Genomic DNA, 27,460 nt, shown 5'->3' with positions numbered 1-27,460 from the left:
TAGAGCTGAAAAGATGAACCACGAGCGTTATTCGCCTGGAGGCGGCTTTTATAATCTAATTAGAAACTGAAGCGCATTTAAAAGAATGCATTTTCGGCCAAAGTGACTCGTGGAGACGGGATGTCGTCGTTTTATTTTTATGGAAAGGTCTTGCCTCCGCTTCTACTGAGTTGTAATCCAAACGTTTGTTACGCAAAACCGTATTGCGTGCCAGACGGAAAACGACGTGAACCTTGTGGAAGTAAAAAAAGAAATGTGTGTGTGTGGTGGGAGGGGGGGACGACAACATTTTAACATCCTCAGGACGAGGATGCCAACCGCACAAGAGGCTGCCTGGGCCAAGGCTCCCACCCTCGCGCTCCCCGGACTCCACCTGGGCTCCGTGACGTCAGGCGGCAGGTCCATGACTACCCCTGCACACAGAGGCGCTGCGGGACACGCCGGAGGGACGCGGGTCGCGCCGTCTCTGCTCCTCGGACGTTTCCAAAGCCTCTCCCCCCCATCTCCCACTGTCAAACAGAAAGCTGTCTCTGGGGGGGTGGTGGGGGAAAGCTGGTAAGTATTTTGATCACTTCAGCGAAATGAGGAGGCTGGGGGGATTTCAGCGCGTTCATTTACGTGGTTCTCCGGTTGTGAGATAACATAATTAAATGTTTTTAACTTTGAACGTTAGTTTTTTAAAAAAAAAAACAAACTTTTTTGCTGTTTTGTGTTATCACAAATGATTATTCCTACCTTTACGACCTCAACACGGACTAATAAGAATAATAAAGACGGTAGTGTCAACTCAGTTGTACATTTAAAATTGCTGCACGTTAGTGTCCACTCCGGTATTTCTCTAATAGCGTGTCGCTGTCTGGGTGGTTAGCATCACAATACATCTACCAAATACAGCTTGATAATTAACTGAAACTCTTCTTTATGAACAACATTCCTCCACGCCGGTCTGCAGAGGGTCCCGTGATTCCAGATTAGAAGAGCTGCTTCTCTGCACCCAGATGCCACAGCCGCACTAGGAAGGAAGACACTTATTTGAAATTGTCAAGGACACCTCAACAACAACAAAAAAAACAGTAACTCTTGACCCTTGACCCTTGACTGAGTGAGTTTTCCGTACTGCTGCCTGTTTGTGGCTGTCCCATTTATAGCAGGAGTGTGCCAGCAGCATCTGGAGATGGTTGTGGGTTCGAATCTCGGGTTAACTATGCCGTGGCTGCACTGGTGGGCATCAGCCGAAATGTTCCAGCAAATGGATAAAACAAGTAACCCCTTGGTCCTCCTCTGTATCTTTGGTAACTGAAATCCCTGGATGCCCCTCTGCATAAGACGTCCGACAGACTATTAACGCGACTCATCTCGTCTCCTCCAGGATCTGCCTGTGCTGTACATCGGGCCGACCTGCTAGGGCCTGGTCTGTAGGCAGTGTAGTTAGCTGATTGTTCTCCTGGCTGCAATCACTAACCACACTACCAACACAACAGGTGACAAGAAGACACAGCCCTTCTCCTCCTAAACTCCAGGGCATGGGGCTGATGGAATTCGGCTCCCGTGATTTGTGGGATGTCTCGTTTTGTCCCTGTGGATTTGTGGAGAATTGTTCTGTTGTGCTGCTTCTACTTAGGTCAGCAGTGGGAGGAACATGCAATGAAGTTGTGCTAGGGAATTATTTGCTCCAGTTTGTTTTAATGGGGTTTCTCGAGCTGGTACTTTTTGTGTGAACAATGCTGTAAATATCTTAAAAGAAGATTCCAAAGGTGACGCTCTTTGACTACAGAAAACTCACCCGAAGTGATTGGTGGTGAGCTGTGAGCGTTGTCATGTTAACCCCTTCAGATGACATCTTTGCTGCTCGATGCTAGTTCCTGTCCAAATGTAGTTTGGGCATTTTGTTGCTGCACTGAAACAGGAAGTGCAGTCTTCCCAGAATGCTCTGTTGGCATTTTTTCCTTCATGGAAAACCAAATCTCCTGCATGTCCTGTCAGAGTGTTATGGCCCTGGTACAGGCCTCGCCGGGGTACCCTCCTCTTCCTCTCTGCTCTGTCTGGTTGCCAGGCAGTGTAGTTAGCTGATTGTGCGAGTGGGTAATCACTAACCACACAGCCAGGTGAACTGACAGGAGATGCAGCCCGTGGGAAGTCGGAACCACAGACGGACTTGTGGAGAGTCGCAGGCCGCACCGCTGGCCGGAGCCGGCCCAGCTCGGAGCAGGGCGGGAGCTTCATCGCGCTTCACTGTAGCCATGCTCCCGATGATGACCAACACAATAAATAAAGTGAAAAGGCATCAGCTTGTGGGCAACTTTTTTTTTACTGATGAAATTAATTCTAAAACTCTTTCAGCAACTGGGTTACATCCTAATGAATGTGAACGAGGGATGAAATATGTTATGTAGAGAGGAACTGGGGCCGGGGCGGTGTGGTGGCTCTGTGGCTCAGGATCTGCGCCAGTGGCTAGGAGGTTGCCAGTTCATATCCTGTGGCCGGCAGAGGAATCCTACTCCATTGGTCCCCTGAGCAAGGCCCTGAACCCCAACTGCTCTAGGGGTGCCGTATAAATGGCTGACCCTGTGCTCTGACCCCCAGCTTCTCTCCCTGTCTGTGTGTCTCTTGGAGGGCAAGTTGGGGTCTGTGAAAAGATAAATTCCTAATACAAGAAATTGTATATGGCCAATAAAGTGATCTTATCTTAGCTAGGCAGTACTGTGGTAAGGGGCCCCAGCAGATCATGATTTGCACATACACTACTATCAGCAGCTCCCAACACAACCTTATTTTACTACTTAGAACAAGAAAAGAAATGAATGATATAACTAGAGAACTTGTATTAACCAGCTTTGTAGAACACATAACTTATAAACAAGGACACAAAGCACACATTTTACAAAGATGAAGGTTTTTCACATTGAAAGAAATAAAAAGGATCATTAATGACAATAATCAACAGGATCTCTGTTGCCTCCAAATCTTAGCAAACGGTAACTTACAAATGACTGCACTGCAACCTTTGGAGAAATTATTTGCAGAAATAAATAGGAAATTAAGTAAGAAATAAAAAACGAGCACTCAATAACAAGGGAGGCGAGATCAGTAAGGCTGAGCATTTTTAACAACAACAACAACAACAAAAAACGCTCTATAAATCAATTTGCCTGTGTTTTCCACCTCAGGTATGTTTTAATCAATTTGAGCTCTGGCAAGTTCCTGTGGGCTCTCACTGGGAGAGCAACAGCAATCCGAAGGTCTACAGCTTGAGTTCACAACACCCCCCGTTTCATGAAATACAGGAGAAACCGTTCGCTAGTTATGTGGATCTTACAGTCTCGAAACCACATGAAATACAAATTATTGTGCATTATTACTCTTATTGTGCATCAGTACAACGACTTGAGAGCACCTCTGTTTTTTTGCAACTTAATTGTTATTTTTTTTCTTTCCATTCGCAATGTTTGGATCACGTGGATGAAAAAATAAAATAAAAAAGGGCTTATTTTGGTCTTTTCCGTGTTTCCCCGCTGCTCTCCTGTCGCTTTCCCCTGGTGTCCAGGACACAGAGGGGAGGGTGTCTTGTCGTGGGGCGTGGGCTCTGGCCCCCGGTTCTGAACGGAGGCTCTGTGCGGGTCCGGTGCCAGCAGGCAGGCAGCTCCTGGCCCTGCACAGGGCACAGGCACATCGGAGAGCCTCACCTCTGACCCCGCGTAGCGCCCTCAGCCCTAATCCCTGTGCCTGTCTGGTCTCGCCTCTCCCAGCTGCCAGGAGAACAGACTCCTTCGCACTGTGCGGGGTTTCGGTCGTGCTGAACGGACAATTTCGGAGCGCAGCCCTTGTGCCCGACTCCGGCGGGGGTGTCCCCTCTGCAGCGCCGCTGCGTCTGGTGGAAACGAGCTGGTGCTATAAAAGGGACACCGAGGTGCGGGGCTTTTGCCGGTGGCTTTCTGTCGTTTTCTGCATTCCTGCAGGTGCTCGTTAACACACTGCCTGTTCGACGTTTCGACGCATCTGACAGCTGAGCGGGTGGACTCGAGCATCTAAACCGTTCTGGGTACCGCAAACACTGGAACCGATGAACACCACAAACGGCGCTCCGACTATCCCCCCCCAGTTTGCGAACCCGTGAGGCCATTTCTCATTTCGCCTGACGTCTGTGCAGCGGGGATGAACGGGTTCCCTCTTGTAAGAGTATGTAGAGGCCTATAGAAACGCAAGTAGTCATCACGACCTGCCCCCGACCTGCGGTTGCCGTGGCAACAGGCCAAGCTTCCGCGCCGGCCCGGCGAGTCGCCCCGAGAGCCCGTGTGTCTCTCCCCCGTGCGCAGGGCGGCATGTCGGGGCGTCGGGGCCCGGGAGAACCGGCCGGATTTGAGCAGTACTTCACGGTGTTCGCCGGCTCCTCGGTGGAGGACGTGTCCTACGCCAAGCTCTTCTGGAGCTCCGCGTCGCTGAACCCGCCGCTGGAGTCCCGCCTGGTCTCCGGGGACACAAGGCAGCGCCTCCGCACAGCCGGCGGCCCGCAGGCCCGTGAGTCCGCACACGCCGGCCCGGGCCCGGGGGGTCTGTCAGTGCCGGGAGCGTCTTAATTTCGTCCTTCGTTTAATTGCGTTTCTCGCAGTTCGAGAAAAAAAAAGTTTTGGTTTTAACTGTTTTTATCGTTTTTGGAAGCTGTGGAATACTTCATAATTTAAAAACCACCTTGCTCCGCTCACGATACGCTTGCGTAGTGTTGTACCGTACCTGTCCTACGCAATTACAAGTGATTGTGTTTTACTTTTTATTATCGCGGAGGACCTTAAACACACCGAGGCGGGCGGGTTTGTGGTTTTGGAAATACTGCCCTCTGCCGGCCGCCCGGGGAAACGTGCGCTTTCGCAAGACGAGTTTCGTCTCTGTAATATCTATTGCGACAGCAGATTTCCTATCAAAAACAGTTATATTACAGCAAAAAAAAATGTTTAGGATGAACGCCTTGTGAGGCAACGAACCTTCCAGCTCTGTACAGGTCTGTATTGACCCACCTATCGGTCCAAATAAAAACATAACAAAAGGTTACAAGTGAGGCCATTGTGTGCATGTAGCTCACTTGGTTCCTGTTAGCTAATCACCCTGTTTTTCTTTTCAACAATCAGCCTATGTTCAAGTTCCACCACTTGACTGGGCCGTGTTCCACACTCCCGCAACCCTTTGTGTAAAGAAAACCCTGTTCCAGTTGTAAATGCACATTTGTGCAGTTTATGCTCGTGTCTCCTGCTTTGTGTCACTGTTCATTCTGAAGAAGTCCACTGAGGACGTCTCGGAAAGTTAAATGCCTGTAAAGCAGCTTTTGGAATTTGCCCCCATGCTGTTGGAGGAATGCAGCAGACAAGAGATCCACTCCAAAACCAAACCTGTTTAGCACTTCGGTAGAAATGGCTACTTCATTATATAAACGAGTGAGTTCACATTTAATTTGTTAAACACCTCCCTCCCAGACACGGCTCAAAAGGGCTGAGGTTTGAGTGACAGGGGTGTAGAATATCACAAATATCTTACATTTGCCCCCTGGGGATGAATCAAGTGTTTTGACTTGAATTGAATATGATCAGGGTGTCTGATTATTCAGACATCTCTCTAAGAGTGAAGAAGAGCTCATCACAAACTCACTGAACTAATAATTCTCCTAATTCAACTGTTTGAGATCATTTTCAGTTGCTGGCAAGTTGACGATCTGAAGTCACTTATCAAACGCAGTAACCGTTATAAGACCTGTAACGGTTTCAGACTGGAAAATGCTGTTTTACTTGCACTTAATCAAATTATGAGTTTAATAAGGGGCTCAGTTATGTAATAAAGAGCTAAGCTCAGCAGGCTGAGGCCAGCGAGAGCTGTTGGAGATAAATCACACTTTCAAACAAGAAGCCCACACTATAAGCACAGTGCGAAGGAACACACTATAAGGCTGTAGTAAAGAGCGTGTTATAAGACATAAATACCCTCAAATTAAAGCTGACATTCTGCACTTTAACCTCACAGTCATTGTTTCATTTCAGTACAGAGCCAAAACAACAAAAAAATTGTCACGGTCCAGATATGTACGGACTGCACTGTATGTAAGCGTAAGAAATTATTATTATTACAATTTCACACTGAGCCAGCCTCGACTGAGGAAGTTTGGGCTTTGTCTTCCAGAAGCGAGTGCCGTGCACGGTCTCCAGACAACGGACACCAGTAAGTACCCCCCCCAGAAGGCAGGAGGTCTGTGAGGTGAGTGTCCATTCGCATGCCCCCCTCCAGCCTGACTTCAGGGCCTGTGTTGCAGGATGCGAGGAGTTCCTCCATGAAGCCTACCTGCAGCAGAAGGTCGAGGAGAAGCAGCGCTACCTGGAAAAGGTGAGCACAGGTGCCCGTTCTGCGTGTTTCTAGGGAGTCTCCCTCCGGCGCTCAGTTTCCGCCACACAGCAGCGCTCTGCCTGTGAAGCAGTGGCATGCGTTCTGGGTTGCTTTGGTCACTCTTCAGAAGACCCTTCAGAGTATTGGGATGGAAACCCAGACATGTGTCATGTCATTTGCCATACGGTGTCGTGGGAAGCCGGAGCCTACCCAGCAAGCAACGAACACAAGGCAGGGTACGCCCTGGATGGGACGCCAGTCCATCGCAGGGTAAGTGCAAGCCATCATACATGGGGACAATTTGGAGGCCACAGTAAAGGCAGAGGGGGGAAATTGGGCCCGGACACCGGGATAAATCCCTACTCTTATCAAGAAATGCCCAGGAATCTTTAATGACCACTGAGACTCAGGACCTTGGTTAAACGTCTCATCTGAAAGATGGCGCCCACTACAGTATATTGTCCTCGACACTATATCAGGGCATTAGGACCCACACAGACTGCAGGGTGAGCGCCCCCTGCTGGTCCCACTAACACCACTTCCAGCAGCAGCCTTAGCTTTCCCAGGAGGTCTCCCATACAGGTACTGGCCAGGCTTAACCCTGCTGAGCTTCAGTGGGCTGCCAGCTGAGAACTAGAGGGTGATATGGCTGCTGGAAACCAGACATGAAATGATGAAAGCTCCTTCGGATTGCGTCTCCAGCACCCTGTTTTCCAAACATCCCGAACCCCCAAGGAGGCTGCCTGGAGTGATAAAGATCATGTCATTATCAAAGCCGAAAAGCACTGGCTTTGGCCTTCTTTTATATTGGTGTCCGATATCTCTGTCCCCGACCTGCACGGCTCGCTGTAGCTTCTGCGTTGATCCTTATATTTCCAATTATTCTTGTCATAAAAAGAAAAACAAAGCCGGGAGTTTTCTTTCGGGGCTGTGTGGGAAATTGGCAATCGAGAAATTGTGTGGAGAGAGCATATTAGTGCTGCACAGTGCTCTGTATCCTCGCCACGCCTTGTGCCCTTGCAGCACAGGCACAGGCCTGACATCTTGTGTGACACATGAGCGGGCTCACTGTCGACAGCCCAAGGCAATAAACCTGGGAGGAAAGTGGTTATTGACAGCCTTCACAATTTTCCTGCCTCCGAAATGGATGCCGATCCGATACTCTGTTCCTGCGCTCCGGTGATTGATGGTGACGGCCTGTCGTGGGACTGCTGGTTTTTATACTGCTGGCCGGATAGGGGAGGCAGGAAGCGATGTGGTTTTCCGGGCCCTCAATCACCAGGCAGGGTATTGACACACTCTGACAGACCGATCGAGAGACATATCAATCGCATGGAGCTGCCGCTCATCAAAGAGCCGGCTCTCTGTCTGCCTCGCTTGAGGCCTGACGTTAATAGCCCACGAGGAAGGCTGGGATTGTAAAACATGTGAAGTTCCCCTTTGGCATGTCTTTACCCTCAGGGATCCTGGAGTTTAAGGGTGTCACACAGAGTAGCTGGCCCCAAAGCCAACACCCAAGTTTAAAGAAGTAAATCCCTGTTTCATATTAATGCACTTCTTTTTGTCTGTTGTTGCACACAGTGTTTGGGGACCCATCTGTGCTGTAAGCATCTTATAATCAAGCATTGACCTGAAGGCTGAGCAGACTCTAAACGTGACTAATAGAGCAAACATTTCTGGCGAGTCGCTCAGTGGAGAGCTCAAGTTGCTAAAACCCAAATCCCCTCCCTGTTATTTACAGCATTCACAATTGTCCTGTGGAAGGACCTCACAGCTAGTGGAACACGCAGAGCAGGGTCTAACGCAGGGCAGAGCCTCGCTGTCTGGACAGAGTCCCGGCTGATTTCCCTAATATCCCATCTTGCCCACCACACTCCGCGGCCCCCAGAATGGGCCGGTCAGGCCCGCACTCTGCATGTGGGGGCACTTGGATCTGGCTGCTCTCAGCGGGCCTTTTTATCACACAGTGTGGGCTGAACCGAAGTCCTGTAGCCTCGTGTTATTATCAAATGTTTTGGGCGATGTACAGGAAAACCCTTCCTTTTTGTTGTCACTTCAGAAAGTTCTTTTTTTTTATACAGTATAAAAACCAGCAGTCCCATGACACGGAATACGAGGAAAAGATTTGTTTTTCAAATCTTTCCCAGCAGTGTGATTAATCAGATACCTTCCTGTCTTTGACCGCTGACCCACTGTGGGAGGATACAGCATCACACAGCTCCAGCTGGAAGCCTGTCCATCTTGTTCTTTTGAAGCGTTGCAGAAGGAAAGCCACAGTACGTGTGGCTCATTCCTGCCACTGGGGCACTTTAGGAAATACCAGTAAAACAGCTTTGATTTGCCCTGAAAAACTCAGAATTTACTGTAAGCAGGAGCTTGAACACAAGAGTAGAGGAGTTTATTGCCATATGTACACATACATCAGAGTTCTTATTTGTGCTCATCTCTCGGGATATACACAGTACAGCAGTGTAGACAGCACATTACACACATAGCCAGCAGCCATATCACCCTGCAGCTCTCACTGGCTACCCACTGGAGCTCAGCAGGGTTGAGCCTGGTCAGTACCTGGATGGGAGACTCCTGGGAAGCTATGGTTGGCACTGGAAGTGGTGTTAGTGGGACCAGCAGGGGACGCTCACCCTGTGATCTGTGCGGGTCCTAATGCCCCAGTATAGTGGGGGGGATTATACTGTAGTGGGCGCCGTCTTTCAGATGAGACGTTAAACTGAGGTCCTGAATCTCAGTGGTCATTAATGATCTCCAGGCGTTTCTTAATAAGAGTAGGGATTCATCCCGGTGTCCGGGCCAAATTTCCCCCCTCGTCCTTCACCGTGGCCTCCAAATTGTCCATGTATGTCCAGGGCGTTCCCTGCCTTTGCGCTCATTGCTTGCTGGGTAGGCTCTGGCTTCCTCTGATACCGTACGGTATAAAGCGGTTTGGCAATGACATGAAATGACATTACACACATAATAAATAATAACAGCAGGCACAATGAATATGTTCTGGGACAATAAATATGTAGTAGTGAGAAAAAAAACACGGTAGATCATGCAAAAAGTATAGCCCTTAGTGTAGATGTGTATTGAGTCTGAGGCCCTGCAGTCAGCTGTTGAGGATGCGTACTGCAGTGGGATAGAAGCTGTTCTTGAGTCTAGTGGTCCTTGCTTTAATAGTGTGGTACTGCTGGCCAGATGCAAATTGCCCACAACTGAGGGGCATCCTGATCCTGTCTTGACAGGTGCTGTGACAGTGTGACAACAGCACTGCTTGGGCTTCAGAAGGGTTCCAGTGTGTGTGTGTGTTAAATAAAGGTCACAGGCCCCTAGCAGACACGTCACCTGACTCAGGCACGCACCCTCGAGAGCACTGTTGTGTGGGATTTCTGTGCAGTAATTGAATTAAAGGTCTCTGGTTTCTAATCAATCGGAGCACCCTGGCTCCCCGTGGGCTGCTCTACAGGGATCTCTCAGAGTGTCTGCGGGAGCAACACCTGGCTGCAGCTCAGGCAGGGAGTGGTGGTGTGGGCTGCATGAAACCGAAGCCACACTAACTGGAGCATCTCCGCCCAGCGGACAACATCAGGGTGTCTCTCTTGAGTCTGAAATCAAAGGGTGTATTCTTTAAAAAAAAAATCAACAGTACATTTCCAAAAGTAAAAGTTTTGTACTGATGATGAACACAAAAGCAGACCTCATTGTGCAGGGGGATTAGAAGGTGTGCCGGCGGCGAGGGGAGCAGAGCCTGCAGTTGTCGGGTTCGTTTTTAACTGTGGTCCTAAAGGAAATGTGACTCAAACTAAAAGCAGGCAAGAAACAAACAGTGGAGGTGGACAGGAAACACGTTTCCACCTCCTGGCCTGGCTTCCTGTTCCTGGGATCACAAGTCACGCAGAGCAGCAGGCTCATCCCTCAGACCCCCGACGCTGCAGCAGGGAGATGGGAAAGGCAGTGATGCTCTTTCTTCAAAGGGCTTTATGCGTGTCCCTTTGTCCGACTGGCTCTTCCTGTAAACCAGGCCTGCAGGAGGCTATGAACAGTGGAGACTAGAGTTGGTGAGGAAGGCAGCACTGAGAAAGGCCTTCTACAGCGACAGGACAAGCGCTTTCTGCAGGAGCGTCCTGTGAATACCAGAGTCATAGTCGCACCCGACTGCTGCAGGATTACCTCTGCTGGCTTTGCCCCACTCAGTCCCTGGTGGTGTTGGGCTGATCTGGCCCCACGGGTGACGCTGCCAGGAAGACGTGTCAAGCAGCTCCGTCTGGTTTTCAATCCTGGTCACCGTGTCGAAGGGCCCATTGTGGGTGCCAGGCAGACGGCTGTCCTGACCTAGTGCCACAGTGCCAGTCTCTGGTTACATAAAACGCTTCTGGTCTTGAACATGGATCCCTTCTCCCCGTTAAGATGCTCACATCATGAAAGTGTCCGCGTGTTTGAAGAAGGCGCAGAGACGGGAACGGGAGGGAATTGGCCACAGTCCCGCCATCGCCCCCCCCCCGGGGAGAGCAGGAAGTGGTTAACGCTGTGAAAGCAGCTGAGGTTGGCATCTCTGCTCAGCCTGGCCCCGTACGTCAGCAGTAACCGGCGCTGATTAATGCCACTGCAGCGCCTCTCATTCATTAGCCCCCACCCCCACCCCCTCCTCCTCTCCACCTCCACCTTTACAAATCTGATTAGCGGAAGGAGCTGCCTGCTCAGGGATCAATTCATTTTAAAGGAGTTATGATGGGGGGGGGGGGGCTGATTCATTTTGCTGAGGAGCAGAATACAGCTGGCCAGGGAATCTCGCCTCATCTCCCTGTTAGGACGATGTGACAGCTCAGGCTGTGCAGCCTTAAGAGCCTGATTGCAGTTTTGCAGTTCTTCTCAAGCCTTGTGCACGGCCACACCAGAGCGCAAGTTGTAAGAGGCTGGGACGTCGCTGGTGGAGCTCAACCATGGGTCACTGGGAGTTTGTAAGGCGAACCTCCACCGGCGGGAGGCTTAAATAGCGCCTGTGTCTTGAGACCTTTGGCAGCTCCGCAAAAAAAGGATGAGTTTCTATCCTTCTGTTACTATATGGCTAAATAAACAAAAACATAAAAAAATATGAGCTGAATAGAATCAAGGTTGGGATCCACTTCGTCTGTCATCTGGAGTTTACTTCACTGATGTTCTTAATATGTGTTATCGCATGAGCGTTCATTCTGCTCAGCTGTTTTTTTTTTTGCTTAAATTGCTCTTTACCGTCATCCGTGTGTTACGGAAAACGAGGGGGATACCAGATTATTTATGTCACTCTGATTGCTTCCCTTTCCCCGGGAGAATCATCAGGCAGGAATTGTGGCTCCCTGGGGGAGGGGGTCAGTGCAGCAGGAGTCCTCTTAGCTAATTAACCTCTTCAATCCCCTCCCTGAAATACCATCTGAATGACGGCTCATTGACTAGAAACTGCCACAGTATGACCAAGAACCTCCTTGCCATAAGTGCACGGCCATTCCCTATATAGGCTACAGCAAAGACACTCCATAACTGTAGGTAAAACCCTTATTTGCTTACAGAACAAACACCATGTACAAGATGCACTGGTGTGGATTTTCTGTTGTTGACAGGTGCACTGCTTTATTACACTTTATGAGGCCTTTTTAGTGATCATAGTTCTGATTTATTCTGTGCTGGTGTGGAGATTCAACCTTTCTTATTTCTTCTGTCTTTGTGCTCCAGGCTAAAAAGAGGGAAGAACTCCTAGCACTTCTCCAAAAGCAGAGGGCGGACCGCATCAGGGTAGGCGTTTTACAGTGCCTAGGCCAGGGCTCAAGGCCATGTCTGCTGGTTTTGTTCATGTGAAGAGCACACAGCTGGAATGTGGGGCGCAGTCAAGACCCCACTTGAGAGCCAAATACATTAGAGAAAGGCCAGATCCACCGGGCCTCTGGGCTGCTGTCTAGATGTGCAGTCGTGCTGAGATAAGAGGTTGATTCAGCAGTATCCCTCTTAATGCTGTTATTTTAAATAATAATAAAAGCAGCCCTAATTTCCCCTCTCTGGAGCCAAGCGCTTTATTTTTTACGGCTGTCCATTAGAGGATCCCCTTCGCCGCTCCGTGCCACTGATCAGCAGTTTTTCCTCTGGGCCTCAGCGGTTTCTGAGATCCGCGGCCCGTCTCTGCTGCCCTGGGCAGCGCGGGGAGGTCAGGCTGGCTCAGGGAAGGCCTCAGGGAGGCTGCTCTGTTTCCCGGCCTCTCCCTCTCGCCTCCTGCGGAGCCAGGGGATTCTCCTGCGGTGGCTCGGGAAGTGGCAGAGGATGCCTTAAGCCGCAGGGAGGGAGTCGCTCGGGAACGTTACTCCAGTCCGCTTCACAGCAAGTCGTTGTTTGTGCCGATAGTGCCTCTCAACACAGAACACCACCTGGAAGAGATTTATAAACTGAGATTGAAATATAGGGCTGCCAGCCAGGTTCCAGGTGTAGGTTAGACCCGCCCAAGTGAAAGCAGAGTGAATAGCTTTTGGGACAGGAGTCTGACACAGCAGACAGGTGTGACAGTACCGAAATACAGGTATGATGCCAGAGGTTCTCTTAAGAAACAGGCAGTTCACCTACGGATTTATTACCTATATAAAGAAAAATTTAAATTATGCTGTTGTTTTCTTTTTTTTTTCTTGCTTCAGAAAGAAAAGATATCCCAACCATATAGGCCTAAGAACTCCATGGAAGCCCAAAGGTAAGATCTGACCTATTTCCTGGAAAGCCTGTCCGTTTTATCTCAGCCACACAGTGGTCTCCTCACCCTGCCTCTGTCTCTCCTGAGTGAGTGATGAACACCTGTCAGAGGCAGCAGTCGGTGAACTCCAGTTATCTGTATGTTAAAAGAACATTTTTCTCACCTTGTCCTGTGAGGTTGGTGCTGGAGTGTAAGATATGAGGACTGCATTCCTGCATCTTGGTTAGTAATGAAGCAACACAGAGACCCATCTCCCTTTATACTTGTTCATTAATTCAGGACAAGAGCACAGATCTGGAAAGCATGGTGTACCTGGGCACTAATTTATAGAGTAACAACTTCTGTTGTTTCAGATCAGAACAGGGTTTGCCCAGTACCAGTCACCATGGCCCCAGCATCTTCTAGTATGATTTAGTCATCCTCTTAGTTTCTTAATTAAACACTTAATTGCTTAAAGCATTAGCTGAATTAGGCCTTTGTTAATGTTCTTCGGGTCCTGAAAAAAGCAGGCTCAGTGAATTACTGTCACAATCGTACAAGTCGTTCTAAATTTCAATCTTCCTGATTCTGGGAAATAACCGAACCGCATGCTTAGGATGACAAATCGTTGAGCAGCTAAGAGGTCTGGTGGGGTGCCGAGGTGCTGTGTGGGGATCTGCATGAGTGAGGAAGGAGTGTCGGGATTAGCAATGCACTGGATGGTTCTGTGTTTGAGAAATGCAGAACAGTGGCTATGGTTTTTGAAAGGGATGAGGGGGCAACCTCCACCCTTTTACTGGCACTATGACTTTTATTTTCTTCTCGTGCAAGAAGGAAGCTGAAGCATCACCACAAGGCACTTTGATGGCTGTGTAGAAAACACATGAATCAGCCATGAAGCTCAGGAGGGTCTCGCTGGAAACCCAGCAGAGCCCGAGAAAGTGGCTTAGACTGGAAATTACTGCCCGGTCCGGGCACTTTGGTCCTGCAGTGAAATAGTCAGCACGAATCACAGGAAGTCAGGGGCAGCTGAAGGGAGCTTCCTGTGCAGCTCCTGACACAGGCTCATACAACAATCCCACTGTTTCCTGTGAATCTGCTGCTCCGGGACAGTGGAAAACATCTGCCTGCCTGCAGTGGCATGCGCGAAACTTAAGGGTGTGACCAGAACATGTGCTGCGGTTATAGCGTGGCACACTCTCCAGGGCTGCTGCCAGCCGATGATGGGGCTGCCAGCTGGTCCAGGTGCATTAGAAACTGACTCGTTCGCAGCGCCGGCAGTCCAGAGCAATCGAGCCCTCCGCGCAGAAAGCCTAGATCTCCAACACTGCTCCTGGAACACAGGGGGTTAAAAAGTCGGCTCCCCCACATTGTGGCAGTGTCTTAAATACGGCAGTAAAATGATCAGGCCAAACTTTGCAGGGTTATTGCAGTGTGTGTGTGTGCTGGAGGAGAGGGGGAAGAGGGGGACATCGATCTGAAACAGTTTGGGCTGGGATTCCTGGCGTCGCTCATAGCCCACTGCCAATTCAGTTTGCCTTTCCTAAAAAGGAAAAATGTACCTGCCGTTTTTAAGAGCCCGTCAGAAGAAGGGAGGTCAGGGGGGGTAAGAGACTGTTCACGTCAGGAACCAGACAGGCACTCTGTAAGAGGGAAAGCACTCAGAGCTGGGCCGGCCGTCTCCCTGCTACATTCCTCTTACCCAGCATCACTGCTCGGCTAATGAGATTTGGATAGATCGGGCTGCCAAGCAGTTGGAGAGGCAGGGGCTTGATGCAGTCAGTCAGAGGCTTTCGTTGGGGTTGGGGAAGACTGTAATAAAACAAGCCCGTCCCTGCAGCAGCTCTCAGGGAGACCGCAATGAACTGACTATTGAGTTAGCTTTAAACGGGCTGACTGAGGCCTATTGATTTCCAGACTCGTGTATTAAACAGCAGCTGTGTCAATTAGACGCTCCGCTCTGCTCATTTCATTGCATTTCAGGGACTCTCTCTTGTCGGTTATTCAGCGCAGAACTGCTGCACAGAGTTGTGTGCGTGTTGGGGCAGGGGGGGGGCAGTCTGCAAATACACAAGTCACAGCTATGACAGGCTATTAATTTGTGTCTGCCAATGATGAGGATAAATTGTTCCACGTTAAAATAAACTGTTGTGGCTTCTGAGCGCAGCGCAGATGCAAAACTGATGCGGCATCTTTTTAGGGAATGAAGGAGCCACCCAGTCTGTTTCCCAGAGGCTCGCACTGTGGCCACCAGCATGTGTGTGTTTGAGCCACCTCCAGGAACTCAGCCCGACCCTGTGCTGTGGGGGGGCTCCACAAAAGCCAGCTGCCACCGCTGACTCTCGTGGGCACGCGAGAATCGGCAAGCCAGAGAGACTCAGCCCTTAATATAATAATGGCATCTTTCTCCTCCGTGCTGCATTCCTGTGGGGCGGCCAATCCCCAGGACGCAGCACGTGGTTCCTAGAGGACTGTGACAGGTGGACAGGCGTGATCACAGCTCCCAGCAGGGGAGGGCACCACTGCCTGTGGTCCTCATCGCCTCATTAACCTCCTCCCCGTCCCGGGCCGCTGCTGACTCCCTGATGCGTTCTGCCTGCAGCCCTCTCCGCCCCGGGGACCAGCTGGAGGAGGCCCTGGCCCAGGTTCGAGCGCTGCACTGACTCCCTGGGGATCGGCCGAGCCTTTGCCCTCGCCCCGCTGCCCGACCTCGCAATGCCAGGTTCGACCCCCCCTCCCCGCTCACCATTACACGCGCAAGCCCGTTCCTCTCTCCGTTTCGCTACACGTGCGAAAGGGTTCGCCTTGAAACGGGCACCTGTAACTTCATGGGATTAAACGCCCACCGTAGCCAGCTCTCGGCTGATGCCCCTCGTCCACTCTCGTCCACTCTCTCCTCAGTTTGTCCTGCCCCTGTCAGGGAGAGGATAGGGTGCCAAAAACAAGTAAAAGCATTTGTAAGGAGCCCCTTTGCCCCTGTCTGTCCACCAAAACTGTTTAGTGAATATAATTAAAAGTATCCCCTCATAATCTTATTCACTCATCAGTTAAGTGCTGTTTTATATGATTTTATTTTCCTGTTTGTGTTTTATGTGACTTTGTGTGGCTTTTATGTTTTACTTGGTGTGTGTCTAATGTTGGGTGTCCTGTACTTCTTCTGGGAGAAGACAAAGACAGCTGTAGACAACAAAGTATCTGTCAATAGATATTTTTGAACAACACTCAGAGAGAGACTTATTTTCTGAACTGTCCTATGGTTTTTGTCAAGACGCCCTTGTCCCCTGTTTAACGAGTCACTGCTTTACCCGGGGGGAAGTAAAGGGTCGCCGGAATCCCCGCGGTCGCCTGTAGCTACCCCATCACGAAGGACGTCATGCGACAAAGAGCTTCGCATGAATGTTCATATAATAATAATATTGTGGCCAGCGAGTGTGTAAAGGCTATAGTTGCTGCCATGTCTGAAGTTCTTGCGGGAAACAGCAGCGGCACAGTCCTCACGCAGTACCGGGGCTGGAGGGAGAGCAGCCCGGAGATGGGAGCGTCAGCCGGACTCGGGGCCAGTTCGCCCGCCACATCTGGAGCGCCGCTGGAGAGCGCCCAGTCCAAACACGGCGCGCCGAACCAGCGGCCCGCGGCCAGCCCGCGGCCCCAGCGGCTGTGGAGGAAGACGAGCAGACGCTGCAGCCGGACAGTCCTGCCCCTGCCGCCCTGTTGCGCCACATTAACATTAACAGCCCGGTTCTGCTACCAGTCATCTGGGAGCTCGACCAGCGAGACGAAGGCCGGAGACACGATGTACTTTGGTGTCAGAAGCACTTCTGTTCTGTGTTAAAGTGTCCCTGTATCATGTTTAAATTATTTGTGGATACGGAAACGCTTAGTTCATTTCCAATCCCCCGCTCTTTTTCATCCTTAAGTGTTGATTTTGACAAACTACTTATAAGCTAGTTTACTTAGAGTAAACAACCACATTTTGAACATATTACCATTACAATTTTAAACATTCCATTGATTTCATGGCTTGTCTTTTCTTAAGATGAATTTGTACCCCCAAATCGAGTTTTGTTTTTGTTTGTTTGCAGCAGTTATAAATTAACTGGCGGCAGCTACTGACTGCGTCAAACACGGGAGCCATACGTCTCCCACAGTAGGCAGGGCATTCACGGTTATTAATATTAACTGCTTTTTTTCCCTAAAATAAAAAATGACCTTGCACTATTTTCACGAAAGTTTTGCTTGTGTCAAGTTTACAAAGACAGCAGCGAGCCGCGCCTACTGCCAGTTACAGCGACAGAGGAAAAAAAAACTAGTAAGAGAGCAAGTTAATTCAATATCTCAGACAAGAAAGAAGACATTGTGTCGGGGCACACAAAAAATCCACTTGCAAAACGGAGTTAATCACAGTTCGGCTTCTCTGCAGATTAATCTTCTGCGTGTCTGTATTTTGCTCCGCCTGGGCTGGCAAGTGGGGTTAAAATGATCGCCGATATCGATCAGCCAAGAAGAGGGGCTCAGGCGTGATTGACGCGAGGCTCTCGCTCGTGGGTGACGTTGTGCCTCGTCCCGCCGAGCGGCGCCGTGTCACTTCCACAGACGCGCGCAGCACCAGCGGGACATCCGCAGGACCAGCTGCCCAGCTCCGAGCGGACCGGGTCGGCACGAGAAACTAGAAACCAGCGTGCGGGGGAACAGTCGCGGACATTTAAACGGTCTCTGCGCCTCTGTTCGGTATTTCCTCCGCTGTCGAAAGTTGCTTCTGAAGCTGAAATTATGTCGAAATGGATTTTATGAGGCTGTTCGGGACAGTTCTCGCTCTCTGGATCTGCCCGGGCTCCGCATCCAAACTCTTCAGTGGTAAGTATGAGGAATGCAAAATAAAAAAAAAGTGTTTTATTGTGTCTGTTGCTGCGGGCTTTGGTAAAACTTCCCTCTGTGGTGAGGAACTGAACCGTCAGCCCGAGGGAACTGCTAAGCAAGAAACGTATTTTTCCCAAATAAGAAATTACTAAGGGGACCACGATTGCAACACCGCAGTGGTTGTTGTTCATGAAAACTTAAATGTTTGCGTTTTTAAAAAAGATCAAATCTGTGGCATATTACACGGTTTTGTATGAGGGTAGCAAACCCACAAACAAGTTCCTTTCTGTCATTTTGGATGTTTTTTCAGACAGCCACCTCGCCAGGCGAACCCAACACCCGTACTGTCAGGGTTTATTTTTTACGCAGCACTGTTCAATTCGGTATATTTGCCAGTTCCTTGAAATGGAAAATTCCAATGCAAAGTGTTTTCCCCCCTTCCACATTTGCTTATGTAATTTCGGAAGGAAAAGAAGCCAGAGGAAACGCGTTTTTTTATCTGTCGCTGTGTCCGCCTTGTTCACGCCTGTGTGTCCCTCTTATCTCCCTTCGCTTTCGGTGCAGCGGATGGCTACGAGCCCCGGGGTAAGTACAGATTCACCGAAACACGGGTTGGCGAAGCCTGCCGCCAGGTGTTGAGCATGAGAGCAGCTGGCGCTCAGCAGAGCGGGCCTCTGGACACAGGAGTCCAGGCGAGCTCACGGGAACTGTGCGCACCTTCAGTTACCGGGAGCGGGGAGTGACAGTCTCGGCAGCTGACTGCATGTGTGGGGCCGCGGGTGGGAGTGGGAGGTGGTGGGTTTAGGTCCCAGGTGAGACACTTCGCCCGAAGTGCTGCCACGGAATATGCCCGGCTGCATGCGGCAAACGGGCACACATGTAAATCGCTGTGGATAAGAGCCGAATAAACGAGTAGATACAGGAAGCGCCGGGCAGTACTACCCCAGTTCACAGAGCAAGCCCGCAGTCCTCTCCGGGCTGCAGCTGTCGAGATGGGGTGCTTACTCACCGGCCGCACTTGCTCATCCGGTGTTACATCATTAGACAGTAGCTATGTCACCCCACAGCTCCCAGCTGGCAGCCCCACTGGAACTCAGCAGTGTGAGCCTGGCCAGTACCTGGATGGGAGACTCCTGGGAGAGCTGAGGCTGCTGCTGGAAGAGGTGTTAGTGGGGCCAGTAGGGGGCGCTCACCCTGTGGTCCATGTGGGTCCTAATGCCCTAGTGATGGAGACACTACACTGTAAAAAGACGCCGTCCTTCAGATGAGACATAAACCCGAGGTCCTGACTCTCTGTGGTCATTAGAAATGGACTGTTACTTGTTAAGAGCTTTGAATGGAGTGTCCAGAAAAGAGCTCTAGAAGTCTAAGGAATTATTATTACTATTAATGGGGTGACATTTTCTGAATTTGTTTTATGCCCTTATCAAACGGCGCTGTGATTTGGGTCCTAAGAGCGGACTGATGCCCACCTGAATAGCGAGTGAGTCACACTGGGCCTGTGCCGGGCTACAGCAGGTCAAGGAGAGCGCCCCTGGGTGGGACCCGTCTCTCTGTGGTCAGCGCTGTCGAACCCCTGCTGCCTCCGCACCTGGAGGAGGGGGGGGGTTCTGCGATGTCTGCGGCTCAGCCTCTCGTCTCTCCCCCCCGCCACCCCCAGGCCAGAGGATCTGCCGCAGGGGCACGGAGCGCCCCTGTTACAAGATCGCCTACTTCCAGGACAGCTGGCGCAAGGCGAGCTTCGAGGAGGCCCGGCGGGCCTGCCGCAGCGACGGGGGCGAGCTGCTGAGCGTGGAGTCGGAGAACGAGCAGCAGCTGGTGGAGAGGTTCGTGCGGGAGCTGCGCGCCTCCGACGGGGACTTCTGGATCGGGCTGCGCCGGAGCCCGGGCCACCGGGACACCAGCGGCGACTGCCCCACGCAGTACCACTGGGTTGACGGCAGCCAGGCCACTTTCAGGTCAGAGTGTGTGGGTGGGATGGGGGGGGGGGGGGGTTTGGGGTGCAGTTGTTGGGGACCTGAGAGCAGCCCCCCGTTTTTGATCACCCCCAAGCCGAAGGAATGACGAACACAACTGGGCAAACCCAAAGGGGTGGATACGAGGTGGAAGTGCATTTAAAACCACAATCAGGAGAGACGTCTTTACACAAAGGGTGGGGGGAGTGTGGAACAAGCTGCCCGGCTACGTTGTTGAAGACGTTGCCCTGGCTTCTTGAAAGAAACGAGATGCTTGGATCAATTTACTGCTGATTACAAATCGGGCCCAGCCCCCTCCTCTCGTTTGTAGCCCCTCCTCGCGGGGGCCTGATCCGCCCAGCAGAGGCGAGCTCTCTGACCGACGCTGCGCCCCCTCTGTGTTCCAGGAACTGGCACTGGGACGAGCCCTCCTGCGGGTACGAGGTGTGTGTGGTGATGTACCACCAGCCCTCCGCCCCGCCTGGCCCCGGGGGGCTCTACATGTTCCAGTGGAACGATGACAACTGCGACACCAAGAACAACTTCATCTGCAAGTACACGCAGGGTGAGTGCCTGGCCGCCGCGGCCGCCGCGGCCCCCTCTCTCGCCCACGGCGCGCAGGGCTGTCGGAGGCGCGGGCTCGGTCAGCCCTGCGATGGGGAGATCGATCTGCGCAGGAGGCTGAGCCTCTCGGCGACTTTGTGTTTCGAGACGCTACCGCTGCAGGACAGACCTCTGATTGCTGGCAGCCGTTCCCTAAAGGAGAGTTTCCCGCAGTAGGAAGCTTAGTCCGGGGAGGAAACTCCCTGCCCCACCTATCTGTTGAACAGCTAGATTACTGCACTCGCTTGCAGGCTGACGAGCTGTCTTCTTTATTCCAGGCTGAAAAGGGAAGAAAACAAACACAACACTTTGGCTGTGGAGCCTTGTCTTCCAGAACCGAAACGGGGGTTTCTTTTCTTACAGCTGACCTCGGGTCTTGACCGGAAGAAGGCTCCACAGCCGAAAAGTTGTGTTTCTTTTCTTCTCTTTTCAGCCTGCAATAAGCCTGTACTCGTTCCTTTGCAGCCCACGCATGCTGACGCAGCTCCCTACTCGAACTGCTACCGTATATGGTGCTCTTTGCTGTGTTCGTCATCGAGCCCCCCTTGTTCTTTTTGCTTTTGTTCAATAATTTGGGGTCACTGAGGCAAGACAGTCTTGATCTCATTTTGAAAATTAAGTGGCAAGTGGCGAGGAAAACTCTTCACTCAGGTTAGGTGTGGTCAAGCAGAGTCCTGTATTCGTGCGCATGGGGAGGATACAGTCATGCAGACCTGAGAGCAGCCTGCCATACAGATCTGTGAGTAACCTCTCCACCGAGATGGTAAATGCAATGGGTTTTATCCAGCCAATTCACACAGGAAAGCTCATTCCAAATGCCCAAATTAGGAGTTGTTTTTCTCTCTACAAACATTTCTTTGTAATTGACCACGTTATGCTTCAGAAGCAATTCTACCTTGTAGGCAGACAAAATGAAGTATATAAATACAAGGTGTGAAATTTAGCTAGACATTCTGCAGTTTCTAGCTTTAGCATCAAAACATCAAATAATATGCTTGCAATAGTTCTTTCATACTGTTGCTAGTTAAAAGGGATTTTTCAAAGCCAACTTGTCACTATCTTATATACTTACAAAAAGGTAAATGTTAAAATTCTTCCTCACAAGCAATGAAGGGACATGGCATTTGTCTGTGACCTGACATTTGAGCTGCGAGGAGACCTTGTGTTTTTTCGTCTTACTAACCAACCTCTCAAGGGTCCTAATGCGGGAGGTTTTCCCGATTGCATACTGTTTGTGTTGATGCTGTCTTTTCTTCATGTACAGGAGCCACACTGGTTCATTAACAGAATCGCACATCTTTACAACAATCTTAACATTGTACCTCCATTCCTTCACTTTTTTAACCAACCTAGACTTGACACAAATCACGGCTGGTGGCTGATGGGCGATCATGAGGTTTATCACTATGAAACTTATTTGGTTAAATCCAGAATGTCATTCTTGTGTGCATTTTGTCCGCGTTCATGCGTTTGTTTGGCCATGTGGCCAGGATTTTGGGCCAGGAGATTCGCCTATCCTGGCCAACGGTGGGAAACCCTGTAAGGCTCTGCTTTCTGAAGCTGTGTGTCAGTAACTCTTCACCTCACTGGGGAAGGGTCATGGGCAGAACTGAGGCTGGGCTGGTCAGTGTGTGCTCCTTAGGCTTGCATGTCTGCTTCGTACCCATTGCATTCGCTCACACTGGGCGGGGATCTGAGGTATAATCTCTACCTGTGTTTCTGATCTTTGCAGAGAAGGGGCCTGTCTCTACACCCACTGCGAATTCCACTCATACTGGTAGGTGCACTGACCCTGCACTGGGGGAGACACCAGGGGGATGGTGGGATAGCACTGGCCGCAGGGGTTGGCAGCTTGTGTAAAGACCTGTCCGTCCGTCCCCCCTGAGCTCGGAGGACCATGGCCCCCGTGCTTGTGGCCGGGAGAGAGGTGGGCAGTGTGAACCCAGGGCTGCAGCACATTTCCCCCTTCACTTAATACTCGGCCACACCCAGACCATCCACCTTCCGCCCTCACCCACTCCCTCACACAGGGCTTTCCCACATCCAGGGCTCCACCTGCCTCCGCGAGACAGCTCCGCGGGCTTGAGAGCCGGAGACAGAAACCTCTGCGCCAGTGGGAGAGCCAGAGACGCAGGGAGCCTGGGGCTGTGCTTCCCGGAGCCGGGCTTCACGTTGAAGTCAAGTGGCTGTGCTCCGAGGATCTGGCCTGGATGCAAAGCAGCATTCCAGCGCTCTTTAATGTCACTGGGGACATCTAGTGGGGGGCTGAGGAAATCGCAGTTTCAGTCAGCTCCAGGTCAGCTGGAGTCGAGCGGGGGTAGACATGGGCCAAGAGCGTTTTGTTTCCGTGTTTGTGTGAGTCCACTTTCTCATTTTGAATTCGATCTGATCATGTCCAACCCAGTTTAAATATGGTGATTGTGTTTATTCATATTAATATATATATTTATAAATTTGTATTCAGAATGAAATTCATGTTAATAACATAAGATATGAAAATATTATTATAGCCAGCAGCCATGTCACCCACAGCTCCCAGCTGGCAGCCCCACTGAAGCTCAGCAGTGTGAGCCTGGCCAGTACCTGGAGGGGAGACTCCTGGGAGAGCTGAGGCTGCTGCTGGGAGAGGTGTCAGTGGGGCCAGTAGGGGGCGCTCACCCTGCGGTCTGTGTGGGTCCTAATGCCCCAGTACAGTGATGGGGACATTATACTATAAAAATGTGCTGTCCTTCAGATGAGACGTAAAACTGAGGTCCTGACTCTCTGTGGTCATTAAAAATCCCAGGATGTTTCTCGGAAAGAGTAGGGGTGTTACCCCGGTGTCCTGGCAAATTTCCCCCCTGGCCTTTCCCAGTCATGGCCTCCTAATAACCCCCGTCTCTGAACTGGCCTCATCACTCTGCTCTCCTCCCCACTGAGAGCTGGTGTGTGGGGAGAGGACTGGAGCATCATCCAGGTGGGGGTACACACTGGTGGGGGTGGAGGGGATCCCCATGACCTGTAAAGAGCTCTGAGTGGAGTCTCCAGAAAAGCACTATATAAGTGTGAGGAGTTATTATTATATTCTGGGGAAGTTGGTTCAGCTCATCATATCCGGGGTATTTTAAAATGACCCAGTTGCAGAGCCCCTGGTTGCTGTTGCTCCAGTCTTATCCCTGTGGGGAACAGTGCCTCCTGCAGGGCGGGCGGGCATGCCCCTCCCAGTCTCACCACTTCCACTGTGAACTGTGGGGGAGATGGGAATGGGACGGGAAGGGGATAGGAGTGTTCACTACAGGAACAGAAGGGTCTGTTATCAAACTCCTTTTATTTCCTACTGCTAACAAACGGCTATCTGGAGAGAAAGGAGGCCACCCACTGGCTGCCGTGTGTTTCCAAACCCTTACCTTCTTGTTCTTCTGAAACGCTCGTCTTGCAGAAGCTGCAGCTACGTCTCCAAGGCCAAAGTACCCTCCGGTCACGGACAGGGAGGAGAAGGTCGACGTGCTGATGACCAAGTCAAAAGGTAAGGGGGCGTCCCGTTGCAAGGAAGGGGTGCTTTTGAAAAACAGTTGGTGCCAAGTGAGCTTTACGGATAACGCCCACATCCTGCCCTCGGCCTGCAGGTCTCCACCGACCTGGCCTGGACTGAAAAATTGTAATTTCCCCCCTGGTGTCCCCGGGTCCTTGTTGATCCTGAAGCTGTAGATTGACTTGGTCCATGCCTTTTATATTCCTGAGTCCCGGCATCCAGCCCCTTCTGTTTTCCTTCTGTAAAAGACCGGAAAGATTAAGCTCCTTCCGATGCTTCCCTCGCAGACAACATCCTCAACATCGTGTACATCGTCATCCCCACCATCCCCCTCCTGCTGCTCCTGCTGGTGGCCACCGGCGTCTTCTGCTTCCGGCTCTTCGCCAGCAGGTAAGAGGCCCTCCGCCCTCCTTGCGCCAGTCCCGCCCTCCGCCCTTGAGGTCCACGCAGCTTGGCGACCCGCGCGACCCCGCCCGCTGACCCCGGCGCCTGTCTGCTTGCCGCGCAGGAGGAAGGAGCGCACGGAGGCGTGTCACAAGGAGCCCACCCTGTGGATGTCGCCGGACCGCGCCAGCAGCCCCAGCCTGGACGTGTACCACGTCATCCGCAAGCAGCACGAGGCCGACCTGGCGGGCACGCGGCCGGACATCAAGATCACCTCGTTCAGGGGCTCCTCCCCGGCCGGCGGCGCGCCCGACGACCAGCTCTCCAGCGACTACGACAACATGGCCGGCAACACCTCGGAGAGCGGCTTCGCCACGCTGGCCAGCACCGAGAGCGGCTTCGTCACCAACGACATCTACGAGACGTGCCAGGGCCGCGGGCGGCCGAACCGGGAGTCCGGCTGGGTGGAGAACGAGATCTACGGCTACTAGGCCCCGCCCCGGTCCCCCCCCCGCCATCCCGCCGCCCCCCAAAACCAATCTGATCTTGCTCTCGCGTATACGGGGCAGCTGTCGCTGCGCAGAACTCCCTGCTGGCTCCGTTATCGGCTATCCTGCTGCAGATGCAAGACCTGGAGAAGTCTCCGGGTCATCGCCCAGAGTGTCGGCCTCAACAGCCCCAACAACCTCTGCCACCCCCACCTCCGCAGGCGCCGGGAGCTGTTCAGCTCTTCCGGCCTTTTTTTATCAACAGACCCGCCAGATCCAGACGCAGTCGCCAGCTGATGGAGAAGAGAACTGCTCCTGACCGGCAATTGTATCTCCCCGACTGCTCTATCCGGACTGGAATACTGCCCCAGAGGGAACCAAACACACCCATGGCTCCTTCGACAAATACTCAGCTGCTTCCGTCTGCAGAACACGGAGAAACCGTGCCAGGAACCCCCGATGATACAGTGCTGGCAGCCGCGCCTGCCTGGGTTTGCACCAGAAGGTCTAAAGACCCGCGCGTGCGGACCCCTTGCGCAAGCCCACTCCCAACTCCGGCCTGACGCTCCCAACAGTCCGCCGGTGCCCGACCGCGCGCCCTGCACTCTGGAAGTCGGAAAACTGGAATGTGTTTGCTGTATCCAATCATGTACACGGAACTGAAATAAACAATGAGAACAACCCAGTTGCCTGGTGCTTGTGTATGTGAGTGAGCCGCGTGCGCCTCTGGTGTTTTGCAGGGCCGTGAGTGGACGCCGGCCTGCAGGGGGCGGTGTGTCGCAGCTGACGGACCAGGCAGGGGACGTCGTCGCCCCCCCCCCCCCTCCCCCCAGATCAGTCAGGTGACGATGCACATCTCTTCAGGGGGCCAACAGGGTGGGTGGAGGCCCTCTGAGGAGGTACTTTTCTCACAGACATTCGCTCACAGACATTCTGGGTCATCGGATTAGATGCTCCACATTGATACCTCTGACACTCGGGCTCCTTTCCCCTGTTCTCTGAACGGAGTTGAAGCTCTTATCTATTCATTCCACAGAATGATTTAAATCTGAATCCAAATGCTGCTTCTTGGAAACTTGGGCAAAAAAAGAACACATAGGTGGGAATTATGGGGAAATGCACTTAAAAACAATACCAGGAGGCACTTCTTTCCTTACGCAAAGGATCGTGGGAGTCTGGAACAAGCTGTCCTGTCCTGCTGTTGAGACCAGTACTCTGGTTTGTTTCAGGAAATGACTGAATGAGGTCCTGGGATCATTTACTGTAACTACTAACTACCAGGTGGCCTAACGGGGCCGGTTGGCTACTTTCATTTGTAGCTGTTCTTGTGTTCTTCTGCTCACAGCAGAGCAGAAGGGATTCAAAAGAACTGATTGGGTGTGTTAGTGGAGAGGCATCACCAGGGGAACTTTGACAGGCAAGAATGTCAGTCAGTTCTGTTGCAAATTGGGGGGGCATTAACAACTATTATGGTCCAGTGCTTTTCAATAGGCTTGATTAAATGAATATTTAATTTGCACAAACGTTAACAGCTAGGGAGGCCCAGTGGCCCAGTGCCACTGCCTCTGCCCACTGCCTCACGGCGCTGGGGCCCTGGGTTCAATTCCAGACCCGGGGGGCTGTCTGTGTGGAGTTCGCATGTTTCCCCAGTGCTCATGCTGTGCTTTCCTCCCACAGTCCATGCTGGTAGTTTCAGTTGCTTCTGGGAAAACCGGCCCGGGTGTGAGTGCGTGTCTGTGCCTGTGTGCCCTGCGATGGTCTGATGTCCCCTCCAGATTGTACTCTGCCTTGTGCCTGTCTCTGGCTGGGATAGGCTCCAGCTTCCCGGCTGAACTGGAAGAAGAGGTCAGAAAATGGATGGATGTTAACAGCTAGTATTTCTACATCAGAGGTGATAAATACTAGGAACTGACCCTGTGTTCTAGTTTCTTCCCTGAACTGCATTCTTACGTAACTGAGCTCAGTAACTTGTCCATGTGGCTGCGGAACAATACACAATAAGGCGTCTGGGGGAAGTCACTCTGTGCCCGAGGCCGATTCCCCACATCTCGCCCCCCCACTGCGTGCGCTCTGCCTGCAGTACCCGCCGGCCGCCGGCAGGGGGCAGCGCTCCCCCGCCGAAGCCGAGTGCGGGATCGCGGAAGAGAAGACCCCGCGGCGGCCCTGGCTGTGTCGACAGAGGCTGCAGCTCAGCGGGTTGACAGTCAGACTCTACACGCAACAATAATGTTCGAGTCTGCTTGCGGGTCCAGGGTGCTATTCAGAGCGAATTAAAATTGCGTTCTGTGTTGGGGGAGACAGGCATAGATACGCGTGCACGTTTCTTGTTACATTGTTTTGGTTGGTGCTTTTCGTGTAGGCTTAGGATCGCAGGTAACTCGGAAATACTCATTACAGCGGCCTGAATAATTGAAGAATGCAGCAGAAACCTGGGGCGAAGCGCGGGGTGCAGGGAACATTTTCTTCTGCGTGCTTCAGTGCGGAGCACAGTACGAACGTGGCAAAATAAAATAAAAACAACACCGTATAATAAACTTCACCACGATAAACTGCCATTATAACACAACAGGTTGTAGCTACAGCGTTTGCGACCAAGACAGGTTGCAGCCAGACGGCACTTCAA

The 27,460-nt window shown here is 51.7% G+C and overlaps 2 protein-coding genes across 6 annotated transcripts; both read left to right on the top strand.

Annotated features, from left to right (window-relative positions):
• Nucleotides 1-3,669: 3,669 nt before the first annotated feature.
• On the top strand, nt 3,670-17,259 carry hoatz (HOATZ cilia and flagella associated protein). Of its 3 annotated transcripts, XR_001477172.2 has the most exons (7): nt 3,670-4,515; nt 6,160-6,198; nt 6,290-6,360; nt 12,064-12,123; nt 13,008-13,060; nt 15,642-15,761; nt 16,207-17,259. XR_001477172.2 is itself a non-coding variant. In XM_015337564.2 (6 exons), the coding sequence occupies exons 1-6, from the start codon at nt 4,320-4,322 to the stop codon at nt 15,700-15,702; spliced, it is 480 nt and encodes a 159-aa protein (XP_015193050.2). In that variant the 5' UTR covers nt 3,670-4,319; the 3' UTR covers nt 15,703-17,259. The 3 variants fall into 3 exon arrangements, 2 of the variants coding, with proteins under 2 accessions (XP_015193050.2, XP_015193051.2); XM_015337564.2 differs by having other exon boundaries at nt 15,642-17,259; XM_015337565.2 differs by lacking the exons at nt 15,642-15,761; nt 16,207-17,259 and adding an exon at nt 15,240-15,634.
• Nucleotides 17,260-17,285: 26 nt separating this feature from the next.
• layna (layilin a) lies at nt 17,286-25,522 on the top strand. 3 transcript variants are annotated; one of them, XM_015337560.2, is made up of 8 exons: nt 17,286-17,893; nt 18,461-18,481; nt 19,557-19,854; nt 20,259-20,416; nt 22,187-22,231; nt 23,873-23,959; nt 24,253-24,355; nt 24,474-25,522. In XM_015337560.2, exons 1-8 carry the CDS (start codon nt 17,818-17,820, stop codon nt 24,838-24,840), a joined length of 1,155 nt encoding a protein of 384 aa, XP_015193046.2. In that variant the 5' UTR covers nt 17,286-17,817; the 3' UTR covers nt 24,841-25,522. The 3 variants fall into 3 exon arrangements, with proteins under 3 accessions (XP_015193046.2, XP_015193048.2, XP_015193049.2); XM_015337562.2 differs by lacking the exon at nt 18,461-18,481 and having other exon boundaries at nt 17,295-17,893; XM_015337563.2 differs by lacking the exon at nt 22,187-22,231 and having other exon boundaries at nt 17,351-17,893.
• The last annotated feature ends 1,938 nt before the right edge of the window (nt 25,523-27,460 follow it).

The sequence above is a fragment of the Lepisosteus oculatus genome, chromosome 23 (assembly GCF_040954835.1).
Source record: "Lepisosteus oculatus isolate fLepOcu1 chromosome 23, fLepOcu1.hap2, whole genome shotgun sequence".
Classification (NCBI taxonomy): Eukaryota; Metazoa; Chordata; class Actinopteri; order Semionotiformes; family Lepisosteidae; genus Lepisosteus; species Lepisosteus oculatus.
The sequence above is the reverse complement of the archived record's forward strand: the minus strand, read 5'-3'. Positions and strand labels throughout refer to the sequence as shown.

Bases quoted from the DNA above. Each gene is read 5' to 3' on its own strand.
- hoatz (XM_015337564.2), top strand. From the start codon at position 4,320: ATGTCGGGGCGTCGGGGCCCGGGAGAACCGGCCGGATTTGAGCAGTAC. The intron at 6,361-12,063 runs GTGAGCACAGGT...TTTGTGCTCCAG, and splicing joins AGCAGCGCTACCTGGAAAAG to GCTAAAAAGAGGGAAGAACT. The intron at 13,061-15,641 runs GTAAGATCTGAC...TTCTGCCTGCAG, and splicing joins AACTCCATGGAAGCCCAAAG to CCCTCTCCGCCCCGGGGACC.
- layna (XM_015337560.2), top strand. From the start codon at position 17,818: ATGGATTTTATGAGGCTGTTCGGGACAGTTCTCGCTCTCTGGATCTGC. The intron at 17,894-18,460 runs GTAAGTATGAGG...CTTTCGGTGCAG, and splicing joins CGCATCCAAACTCTTCAGTG to CGGATGGCTACGAGCCCCGG. The intron at 20,417-22,186 runs GTGAGTGCCTGG...TGATCTTTGCAG, and splicing joins CATCTGCAAGTACACGCAGG to AGAAGGGGCCTGTCTCTACA.